The following is a 13,036-nucleotide window of genomic DNA, read 5'->3' as shown; positions in this document are numbered from 1 at the left end:
TGTGTATTGAAATGTATTGAGGCACGCCACGGGAGAAAGGGTAACTTTTCAGCGAAAGGGAAACAGCTGTTAATTATTTTCTTAAAAAAGGGACATAAAAGAAACAGAAAATGTGTTCATGTCAGTGTAAGATTGTTTGTTATTTCACTCGTGATCATAGAAAAATAATATTTTCACTCGTGGCTGCGCGCCACTCGTGAAAATATATTTTCTATGATCAATCGTGAAATAACAAACGCCATTACACTGACATGAACAAATATCAAATAACATTGTTGCTGCTACATAGTATCACTTTGTTTATGATCATATACATGTATACATTATATGTTTTATATTGAATTAAAAATAAAAAATAAATTAACAAATATCCTCTATTTCTTTTGGACGTGGCATTAATATTTGGGAAATATCCTTGTTACAAAAACAAACATAATCTGATTTATTTATATTTCTTGTTTAAATATAGATAGTTGTATTTTTATTTTTCTGGTTGACGTAATACAATAAATGTGAAGAAAACAAAGAAAATGGATGTTGAATTGATACCTGTATAACAAAACAATTTTAATAAAACATATTCAAGTGCAAAGATAAAATAATCTCAAAATAGAATTGTGTTTCTTGAATCATGATAAAGTGCAACACTATCAATCAAGTAATGTGTGTGTGTATAAACATTGGGTTACACATTAACCTAGCATTTAAATAACAAACAGTATTTTCACTATGAGTCTACCTCATTACTGTAATTGTCTCCTTGAAGCACAGTATTCATTTAGTTTTGGATCTGGGACAAAAAGATGGAAAATTGTAATTGTGACATTTTGTGAACACGTCCCTTAAATATGGTGAATATTTTAAAGAAGCTCAACCTGCATGTATCTGCATGATAACCATTTTTCCAGTTAAATAAGGCTTGCAGTGTTATCTAATCACATGAACAGCAGCGACCAACATATTTTAAGGAGATTTAACTGTCTTACAATAGAGATGTAATTTGTTAGTTTTCTAAGTATGTTCTTTAAATTATTTATCTTAATATACACAATACATTTCCTTTGGACATTTCCTTTGGACATAAAAAAGACAATGCAGGAAAATCACAGCTAACCTGTTCAAATTATTTAATTTATTATACTAGAACCCCATATCAAACAATTAAAACTAAACAAACATCAACACAATTCTTAACAATAAATTCTTAGGCTACTACATTTTTACAGAACCAGTCAGTGTGAATGTCTTTGCTGCAACTAGTTTAGTGGAATGTAACCGCTTATTATGTGCATGCGCTTTGATTGTTTTTTACATGTGGTATCGCAGCCATTTAAAGGAAAGTTATATCAACACACAAAAACCTAAATTGTAATGTTCAAATGAATAGAATTTCAGCCAGCTTGGTCGAGTATCGAGTTTTTACGGTTTACGATGAAACATTGAAAGGCAACGAATAAATATGAACATCAGTATTAAACCAGTCATTTCTCATTATATGACCGAGTGAGCGCTGATAGTCTGAGCAATTATCTGCAAAGCAGCATTTCTAGTATTTTCAAATGGACTGAAGTACTAACGGCTTATTATAGCCATGAATAAAATGATAAAAAATTGAATTCCTTTCGCATCAGTCTTCATCATCATCTTCTTTGTCATTTTCAACTTTCTTCTTCAGACTCTGAAGCTTCATTAAACAAGCTTTACAAGGCAACATCAACATTCTGTCATTAGCTTTCTCCGCCACTGTAAGTCCCCTCTGGCAAGCATGTTCAGCCTCTTCGTAACGGCTTGTTCTTATATACAACGCCCCTAGATTTGACAACAGAGCAGACTGGACAGAACTTTTCACTCGACCGCTATTCACGACAGCTTCCTTCAGCAAGTTTTCAGCATCTTTATAGTTCTCTAACAGTATTTCACATGTCGCCATGTCGTTCATTATCACAAATGAAGTGTCATCATTCTCTCCCAATACATCTTGACTGACCTTCAATGCTTTGGCCATCATTTCTTTGCCCTCTTTAAATTCCCGTAATTGCATGTGATAGTTGCCATAATGCCTGTATGCTTTCCCCAACAACACCTTGGTGTTCTGTTCCTCTTCAAGTGCTGCTTTTGTATCTTTAGCTACATTCTTATCCACTTCCTTTTCCTCATTTTTGGCTCCCAGCTTCTTTTCCTGTTCAGCGATACAATGACGAATACCTACCACGCCAATATCCATTCGCCCAGTGTACAAATAAATGGTTGCCAGCTTCAGAGACATTTCTATCATAGCATTGTCGTCCTCTGCCATTCCTAACTGCAAGGCCAGTTTCATGGTATCTTTAAAGACGAGCTCTGCATTCTTATAATCACCAATATCCAGCATCATATCAGCTATCTGGTCGTAAATGAACACCCGGTGGTTCAGGTGCATGTTATCGGAAATTCTCTTCTCGTTCTTGAAGTCTGTCGACTTCTGTAGAGCCTCGTGGAAAGCCTGACTTGCCTCATCTATTTTCCCATTCTGTCGAGCCACGATGCCTCTGGAGACCACTTTTCTGACCTGCAAAAGTATGAGCTTTTAAGCACACATTTTAGCTTTCACAAAAAAAGGTTTTACACCATTTATTGAAAGTTAAACATTTATAAAGTAAATAGTGCACACACATCCAAGCAATAAGAACATGATCAGCGCTTTTGGAAAAACAGGTTAATTCATGTGCTTAAAGTATTGTTCCAGATTATCCAGTGCAGTCCACACAGGCTTATCTGGCATGATCTTTTTTGCCTGGACTGGATGTTGATTAAGAAGAAACAAGAAAAATTCCATAACAGCGGAGAGTGTTGGCTCTGTCTCTGGTTAGCCTGTGGGTGTGTGCATGCTGTCTCTGGTTAGCCTGTGGGTGTGTGCAAGCGGAGAGTGTTGGCTCTGTCTCTAGTTAGCCTGTGGGTGTGTGCAAGCGGAGAGTGTTGGCTTTGTCTCTGGTTAGCCTGTGGGTGTGTGCATGCGGAGAGTGTTGGCTTTGTCTCTGGTTAGCCTGTGGGTGTGTGCAAGTGGAGAGTGTTGGCTGTGTCTCTGGTTAGCCTGTGGGTGTGTGCATGCGGAGAGTGTTGGCTCTGTCTCTGGTTAGCCTGTGGGTGTGTGCAAGCTGAGAGTGTTGGCTCTGTCTCTGGTTAGACTGTGGGTGTGTGCATGCGGAGAGTGTTGGCTCTTTCTCGGGTTAGCCTGTGGGTGTGTGCATGTGGAGAGTGTTGGCTCTGTCTCTGGTTAGCCTGTGGGTGTGTGCATGCTGAGGGTGTTGGCTCTGTCTCTGGTTAGCCTGTGGGTGTGTGCATGCTGAGAGTGTTGGCTCTGTCTCTGCCTGTGGGTGTGTGCAAGCGGAGAGTGTTGGCTCTGTCTCTGGTTAGCCTGTGGGTGTGTGCATGCGAAGAGTGTTGGCTCTGTCTCTGGTTAGCCTGTGGGTGTGTGCATGCGGAGAGTGTTGGCTATGTCTCTGGTTAGCCTGTTGGTGTGTGCATGCTGAGAGTGTTGGCTCTGTCTCTGCCTGTGGGTGTGTGCATGCTGAGAGTGTTGGCTCTGTCTCTGGTTAGCCTGTGGTGTGTTCATTAAGCCTTGTTTTCCCAGATTGTGGCTCATATGCTTATTATTACCTGATGTCTTATATAAATGACAATTAATTATTTTATGCTATTTCTTCGTCAAAAAAGACATTTGCAATGTTTTATACTGTTACCGGTGAATATTGAACTGTTGGCCGCTGGAATAATGACGTCATTTCGTCGAAAAAGTGACGTCATTTTACAGTTAAACAGTCAAAATTATTTATTTTATTGATTACTGTTGTGTGTAAATAAAGTTTGCTGTTATTTATATGTTGGAAATTTGATCAGGTAATAAAACACTTATTTTATGGATGCTTGGTGAACAGTTGTCCCTCAGTATCAGGGCTGACATTTGGAACTGTTACCCTCGGCATATCGGCCTCGGGCAACAGTTCCAAAGTCATCCCTGATACCTTGGGAAACAGTTTTGACTGTTCACCGCGCATCCATGAAATAAGTGTATACTGTAATTATAACAGTTAAAGGCTAAGTTAGACTGTAAATGCACATTTTATAAAACCATATAGTTTTACTAAATAGAGAATATTTGTTCATGTCAGTGTAAGATCGTTTATTATTTCACAAGTGTTAATAAAAAAATTATTTTCACAAGTGGCGCAGCTGTTATTTCACTGCAGAAATGCCATATTTTATCATTAGGTATAAAAGAATATTCTTTATTCTTAGATCCGAGTCAAATATTTGGTTAATGGTTATGGGCCATGTTGTCCTACAAGCCACCAGGAGGTATCAAGTTTTATCCCCACTGTGGCAGCATTCTTTACATCTCCCCACCAAGTACAGGTTCTACCCAGACTTGCAAGCTTTTCCTAAAGTTTTAGGCTTTTGATGCAATCAAGCTAAAATAAACAGTTCTTAAGTCAATGATATTATTTGGTTCATTTATCATTATAGGCATGGCTATTAAAATTATAACAGACAGAAAATGAAAACTAAAGAGAATAACTTTCTGTATGTTTGTGTTTTATATTACCATATAAATAACTGATTACTCTTTCTGCATTAAAATGACCCATGCCTTATGGATCATAACCATATTTCAAAAAAAAATTAACAAGAGATGTGTTTGTCGGAAACATAATGCCCCCTATTTCCCCACTTTGAAGCCATCTATTCAACCTTTGACCTTGAAGGATGACCTTGACCTTTCACCAATCAAAAATGTGCAGCTCAGTGAGATACGCATGCATTTTTAATATCTAGTTGCTATCTTCAATATTGCAAAATTTGACCTTTGACCTTGACCTTGAAGGATGACTTTGACCTTTCACCTCTCAAAATGTGCAGCTCCATGAGATACACATGCATGCCAAATATCAAGTTGCTATCTTCAATATTTAAAAAGTTATGGCCAATGTTAAAGTTTTCAGACAGACGGAATATTTGACATTTGACCTTGAAGGATGACCTTGACCTTCACCTTTCACCACTCAAAATGTTCAGCTCCAGAAGATACACATGCATGCCAAATATCGAGTTGCTATCATCAATAGTGAAAAAGTTATGGCCAATGTTAAAGTTTTCGGACGGACAGACAGACGCCATATATTAGACATTTGACCTTGAAGGATGACCTTGACCTTCACCTTTCACCACTCAAAATGTTCAGCTCCTGGAGATACACATGCATGCGTAATATCAAGTTGCTATCATCAATAGTGAAAAAGTAATGGCCAATGTTAAAGTTTTCGAACGGATGGACAGGCGCCATATATTAGACATTTGACCTCGAAGGATTAACCTTCACCTTTCCCCACTCAAAATATTCAGCTCCACGAGATACACATGCATGCCAAATATCAAGTTGCTATGTTAAATATTGAAAAAGTTATGACCATTAAAGTGTTCGGACGGACCGACAGACTGACAGACTGACATACTGACTGACTGACTGTTCAGCTGCTATATGCCACCCTACCAGGGGCATGAAAAGATTCACAGCAATCACTTAGACAATACTGGATACTTATCAATCATTCCCATGCTGTACATGACAAACAGACAATATGCATACAATATTAAATGCTGGAAAATACTCGGGGCTGGGAGAGTGGGTCTCCATTTAGGTTCCAAATAATCTTTTATACACATTAAATAGTTTAATTTTCAGTAGAAATGATACCAGTAGATATTTGTTTGCTTCATTTAAAATTGATTATACCTGGCTGTCTTCAGACACATTTTTGTCCACGCTAAACAGACCAAGAAAGGCCCAGGTGCCACCAAGAAATGTAGGGACCCTGAGCTTCTGTCTGAAAAACAAATGAAAGAAACAAACTTATTACAATTTTATAAGAACTTGGTCAGCAACATATTTTGTGGATACTTTTCTGTTATTATGTGTTTTTTGTTTACTGCAAAAATCATTTACATTTGTCAGAATGACATTTTTTCACATTGTTGTGGACATGTAAATTTGTGGATTTCTGGTTTTGGCATTTAAAAAAATCTTCAGAAATTGTTTTTTGGTCCTTATCCAATATGTTTACAAAACATGTCTGCGACAAACTGGCCCTTTTTATCGCATGCCAAATAAATAAATCACACTTCATCATCTTTTAATCACATTTATTGTCTGATCGGCTGCTTGTTGGAAGTTTAAAATGCAACATTCCTTAAAAACACAATACACATCATTAACTAGAAGGGTGTTAACCATAAGCCCTTATCCTTATTAATAGACCTAAACATAGTTGACTGTATAAGTATTTTTCAGGAAATGTAAAATGTCAGTTAAGTACAAAGTACAATATAGTCCTCTTCCTGTAGCATCTGGATTTATCTGGATTGCGAAAAAAAAAGCAAGATCTGTGCATGGAGTACATTGGATATTAATGTACTTAATGTCTGCAGTAATTCATTCTTAAAAAAAAAATGGAATTATTTTTTGTAAAAATCTTATATTGGTGGATAGGTCTACTCATGAAATCAATAAAAAAATTAATGCCCAACAAATAATAATGATTTTGCAGTAGTTGTATACCCTGTGCCCTGATTTTTTGCTGTTTTCAAAAGTATTTCACTCATACCACAGGGGTCGGTAACTCACACTGTCCAGGGTAAGATAGTATACCATCACTAGATACACATACTTATGCCAGTAACTGACAACTGCAGTACTTCAATAAGTGGCCAAAGATTTTACATGCATTTCATGACCTGAGGATGTGTAATACCATTGATTCAATCTAGTACAAGATCCATATTACAGGGTAAAATGACATACCAACCATGTGGCCCTTTTTTTAGGAGGATCTGATATTTTTCCCAGCATTATCATGAATTATGGTACATGTATATAAGAACTGATACCATATTTTATTATACAAGTTCAGGAAAAAAAATTAAGTCAGCAAGCCTTTGGCAAGTTCTGCACTTACAAATTTCATGCAGTGTCAGATCTTTTCTATAACATGCTTCAATAGTAGCAAAGAATTTATTATGTATGTTTATTTCATGATTAAAACATTTATAAATCTTGCGTGAGGTAAATGCAATTGTAACATTGTTTCAGCTAACCCAATTGGTCAGTCAAACAAATAGTAGCCAACAAAAAAAGATTAAAAAGCTTTTTCAGGCATATTTAAGATAAATATATTCATAATAATAAGATATATACATGCATATTAAGTTGAAAACAAGGTGGCCTTTAAAAATCACGCACAATTTTTAAACACTGGACGCAGACAATATATATGACGGTATTAAAGTTTATCATACTCCTATATTGATATCTGTCTGATATCTTGCTGCCTGATATATATTTTTATATCAGTTCAACAGGAAGTTGTTCTATGTATAAGTAGATGTTTCTATGTAGGTCATATAACTCGAATTCAACTATTAAGTCATCATTTTAAGTAAAAATTAAATCAGATGTGACAAAACAAAAAATGTGATACCAAGATGTTATATATTTTAGACACAAAATGCAAAAAAACAACAACATATTTTACAAATATTAAGAGCAAGTGCTCAAGACGTCATTATTAAAAACGTCATAGGTCAAAAATCATATTTGTTCATGCTAAAATTGCAGAGTCATTATGTTTGACTTATTTCTTTTAAAATGGGTATGTAAAGGTCTGATAAACAAAAAAACAGATTACTGGCTTATCATTTTGTATTATGTCAGACTGCACGAATAAAATAACAGCTCAGCAAGCCTTGCCATTAATTTTACTCTAAGCCTCCCCTAATATATAACAAAACTATCAGGCAGTAACCTGTGATTCTCTAATATATTTAAGGACAAAGTTGTATTGACTGACTTTAAAATTTGACCTTGAATGTTGACCACAACTTGGACTTATAAGGGACTACATGTAGGACCATTATACTAAAGTTTAACCCTTTTAGTGCTGGAACAGAATTTTGAAGGCCTTGGCAAACAGTTTGGATCCAGATGAGACGCCACAAAACGTGGCGTCTCATCAGGATCCAAACTGTTTGCTATTCTGATAGTATTCTTTGAAAAAAAATCGAAGAAAATGCTAATTTTAGAAATTCAGCAGAAGACATTTTAGCAGACGACGAATTTCCCAGCATGCAAAGCCTTAGGCTTATTGAGAAAACTATGGGGTCAGTTTACTATGAAGAACCACTACAATGAATTGTTGGAGAGGGGAATGAGGCCGATATTCGTCCCCGAAATAACCATTAAAACAAAAGGGCCAAGATGGCCCTAGTTCGCTCACCTGAGAGGAGTCAGCTCATTCAATCTTTACCAAACATCAAACTTGACCTTGATATTGTCTAGACAAACATCCTGGTCAAGTTTCATCATTATTGAACCAAAACTCTGGCATATGAAGTGATTTTGTTTTTGTAAGATTTGACCTGGTGGCCTATATTTTGAGTTGACCCCCCCTACCAAACCTCAAACTTTGCTTACAAAAAAAAATATTATGACCAAGATTCCTAAAATCTGAAACAAAATTGTGTATATAGAGAAAAATGCCCCGCCCACTGGCAGCCATGTTTTTTCACCGATCTTGACCATTTTCGAACTCGTCCGAGCTATCAATAAAACCAATGTTTTGACCAACTTTCGTGATGATTGGGCAAAAACTGTGACTTCTCGAGTGTTAACAAGATTTCTCTATAGCCAAATAAGGAAAACTGCCCACCCCCCACCCTGGCAGCCATGTTATTCAACTGACCGGAGCCATTTTCGAACTCAACTCTCATATCAAGGAAACAAATGTTCTGACCAAATTTCATGAAAATTGGGCAAAAAATGTGACTTCTAGAGTGTTCACATGTTTTCACTATATACAAAAATGCCCCGTCAACTGGCGGCCATGTTTTTTCACCGATCTGGACCATTTTCGAACTCGTCCGAGATATCAATAAAACCAATGTTTTGACTAACTTTAATGATGATTGGGCAAAAATTGTGACTTCTAGAGTGTTTACAAGGTTTCTCTATAGCCAAATAAGGAAAACTGCCCTCCCCCCCCCCCCGACAGCCATGTTATTGAACTGACCAGAACCATTTTCAAACTCTACTTTCATATCAAGGAAACAAATGTTCTGACCAAATTTCATGAAAATTGGGCCAATAATCTAGAGTGTTCACATGTTTTCACCAGATACATACATGTATAGACAAAAATGCCCCGCCCACTGGCGCCCATGTTTTTTCACCGATCTGGACCATTTTCGAACTCGTCCGAGATATCAATAAAACCAATGTTTTGACCAACGTTCATGATGATTGGGCAAAAATTGTGACTTCTAGAGTGTTTACAAGGTTTCTCTATAGCCGAATAAGGAAAACTGCCCCGCCCACTGGCGGCCATGTTTTTCAACAGACCAGAACCACTTTTAAACTCAACCAACATATTATTGAGACAAACATTTTGACAAAGTTACATGAAGATTGGGCATGAAATGTGACTTCTACAGTGTTTACAAGTTTTGTTTTTGTTTTTTACCTAGTGACCTAGTTTTTGACCTGGCACGGCCCAGTTTCGAACTCGACCGAGATTTCATTGGGACAAAGCTTTTGACCAAGTTTAATGAAGATCGGATAATTAATGTGGCCTCTAGAGTGTTTACAAACAAATGTGGATGGACAGACAGACAGACCACAGACAAAGACCGGTCACAAAAGCTCACCTGAGCAATCAGGTGAGCTAAAAAGATGTTATGATTATAACGCACACATGTCAGATGGATAACAAAGTTATAAGGTGTTCAAAACATCTACATGATAAATTCCATTTTTGATTGATTTAATAAGAAAATTCTAACAACTTGACCTGGTCCATTATATTGTTTCATGATCCCAGGCGTAAGCTTTCTTGAGTTATCATCCAAAAACCATTTTACTGTGTCAAGTAACCTTGACCTTGACCTAGTGACCTGAAAGTCAATAGGGGTCATCTGCAAGTCATGATCAATGTACCTATGAAGTTTCATCATCCCAGGCATAGGCCTTCTTGAGTTATCATCCGGAAACCACTTTTCTAAGTTGAAACACCGTTTCCTTGACCTTTGACCTAGTGACCTGAAAATCAATAAGGGTCATCTGCGAGTCATGATCAATGTACCTATGAAGTTTCATCATCCTAGGCATAAGAGTTCTTGAGTAAAACAATTTTACTATTTTGGGTCACCTCAATGTACCTATGAAGTTTCATGATCCTAGGCGTAAGCGTTCTTGAGTTATCATCCGGAAACCATTTTTCTTAATTGAGTCACCGTGACCTTGACCTTTGACCTAGTGACCTGAAAATCAATAGGGGCCATCTGCAAGTCATGATCAATGTACCTATGAAGTTTCATGATCCTAAGCATAAGCGTTCTTGAGTTATCATACGGAAACCATTTTACTATTTTTGGTCACCTTGACCTTTGACCTAGTGACCTGAAAATCAATAGGGGTCATCTGCAAGTCATGATCAATGTCAGGGCTCAACATTAACGGTTGTCCTATTGCCCCTGGCGAGTAAAAGTTTGGTCCGGGCAAGTTATTTTATAATCTAGTTGTCCGCCCGGAAAAGTGCAAAAAAGAACAAAGAGCATTTAATTTAGACTTTAATTAGACTTTCATTGCTGTAATCATTTTGTTAAATGTTAAAAAATAAATAAGGGTTTGTGGTGTATCATTTTGGTTTATTAAACAATATGAGGTTTTAATACAGTTGATGTGATATTTCATGTTTGGGCAAGTGGCTTTACGTTCAGGGCAAGTTGGTTTTTTAAGTACTTGCCCGGCAGGGCAAGTTGGTTTTTCGGTTAATGTTGAGCCCTGAATGTACCTATGAACTTTCATGATTTTAGGCATAAGCGTTTTTGAGCTTTCATCCGGAAACCATTTTACTGTTTCGGGTCACTGTGACCTTGACATTTGATATAGTGACCTGAAAATCAATAGGGGTCATCTGTGAGTCACGATCAATGTACCTCTGAAGTTTCATGATCCTAGGCATAAGCGTTCTTGAGTTATCATCCAGAAACCATTTTACTATTTCGGGTCATTGTGACCTTGACCTTTGACCTAGTGACCTCAAAATCAATAGGGGTCATCTGCGAGTCATGATCAATGTACGTATGAAGTTTCATGATCCTAGGCATAAGCGTTCTTGAGTTATCATCCGGAAACCATTTTACTATTTAGGGTCACCGTGACCTTGACCTTTGACCTAGTGACCTCACAATCAATAGGAGTCATCTGCAAGTCATGATCAATCTACCTATGAAGTTTCATGATCCTAGGCCTAAGCGTTCTTGACTAATCATTCGGAAACCATCTGGTGGACAGACATATGGACCGACATGAGCAAAACAATATACCATCTCTTCTTCGAAGGGGTTCATAAAAATGTGACTTCCATAGTGTTTGATCAAAAGGTTTGACCCAAACCATTTTTGAACTCAACTCTCGTATAATAGAAACAAATATTCTGACCAAATTTCATTAAAATTGGGCAAAAAATGTGACTTCTAGAGTGTTGACATGTTTTCACTATATATATACATATAGAGAAAAATGCCCCGCCCACTGGCGGCCATCTTTTTTCACCGATCCGAACCATTGTCAAACTCGTCCAAGATATCAATAAAACCAATGTTTTGACCACCTTTCATGATGATTGGGCAAAAATTGTGAATTTTACAGTGTTCACAAGGTTTATCTATAGCCAAATAAGGAAAACTGCCCCGCCCACTGGCGGCCTTGTTTTCAACAGACCGGAACCACTTTTGAACTCAATCAAGATATCATTAAGACAAACATTTTGACAAAGTTACATGAAGATTGAACATAAAATGTGACTTCTACAGTGTTTACAAGGTTTTTCTTTTTTTTTACCTAGTGACCTAGTTTTTGACCGGGCACAACCAAGTTTCGAACTTGGCCGAGATTTTATTGGGGCAAAGCTTCTGACCAAGTTTCATGAAGATGGGACAACAAATGTGGCATCTAGAGTGTTTACGAGCAAATGTTGACGAGCAATCAGGTGAGCTAAAACACTGTGCCATTACTAAAAGTAGAGGAAAGAAAAACTCACTGACACTGATGCCCCCACAACCCATGTTGGACACAGACAAATCCTATACATATAAACCTGACAACAACGGTACGCACACGACCAAAACTGATCCCGTCAGGACCAAGACAACTACCCTGGGGGACACTACACTCCAAAGAAGGTGCCGCCGATAAAGCTGAATTAACACTTATGCGACAGCTTCTTGGACAAAGATACAAGTCTATCCAATTTAGTGCTGTGCCACATGCACCATATTGTTTTTGCAACACGTCTAGTAGAATGTCATGATCGACTGTATCGAAGCAGCACTCAAATCAGTGTCTTAACCATCAACTACACATAAAGCCAAAGGTCAAGTGTGTCCAGGTTAAGACACTCAGAAGTTAACGGGTAGTTCAAAACACAAGCTTATGAATGTATTTTGACGGAAAGCTAAGTCAGGAAAATGGCTACAAGAACTGTGCCTGCATAAAAACAACAGCAACATGTTAAGTCATGGAACTTGGAAGGCATTGTGGCAATTAAGACAGCTCACAAATGTGGACAGACTTTAAAATCGTTCTTATGCTGGAATAACAGGGGTCCCGGTAGTGGCCCTATACCGATTTTGGAACGAACAGAATGTGGTACGAACACAGGTGCCAATTTCAAATATCACAAAAAGTCCATACATAAAACGGTCTCGTCTAATAGATTAAATTACCTCGATAATTGCTTTGAAATCAGGGTAAATTGGCGACTTTCTGTTTTCAAAGCCCGTTTAAATTTAAGTATTGTCATACAACTTCGAAAATTAGAAAGATATTTTAAGTAAGTCGCCATATTTGTTTACATCACTAATGGAAATATTCGGATGCGGACGTTGAACATAATTTGGTTTTTTATTTATTTATTAGTTAATACGTGGTGAAAAAAATGAAAAGAAA

At 37.3% G+C, this 13,036-nt stretch overlaps 1 protein-coding gene across 1 annotated transcript; it reads right to left on the bottom strand.

Annotated features, from left to right (window-relative positions):
- Positions 1-433: 433 nt before the first annotated feature.
- LOC127837206 (tetratricopeptide repeat protein 19, mitochondrial-like) lies at positions 434-12,974 on the bottom strand. Its single transcript, XM_052364131.1, has 3 exons — positions 12,814-12,974; positions 5,771-5,861; positions 434-2,548 (listed from the first exon to the last, which is right to left on the bottom strand). Exons 1-3 carry the CDS (start codon positions 12,930-12,932, stop codon positions 1,628-1,630), a joined length of 1,131 nt encoding a protein of 376 aa, XP_052220091.1. The 5' UTR covers positions 12,933-12,974; the 3' UTR covers positions 434-1,627.
- Positions 12,975-13,036: the final 62 nt, after the last annotated feature.

Source organism: Dreissena polymorpha, chromosome 7 (assembly GCF_020536995.1).
Source record: "Dreissena polymorpha isolate Duluth1 chromosome 7, UMN_Dpol_1.0, whole genome shotgun sequence".
Taxonomy (NCBI): Eukaryota; Metazoa; Mollusca; class Bivalvia; order Myida; family Dreissenidae; genus Dreissena; species Dreissena polymorpha.
The sequence above is the reverse complement of the archived record's forward strand: the minus strand, read 5'-3'. Positions and strand labels throughout refer to the sequence as shown.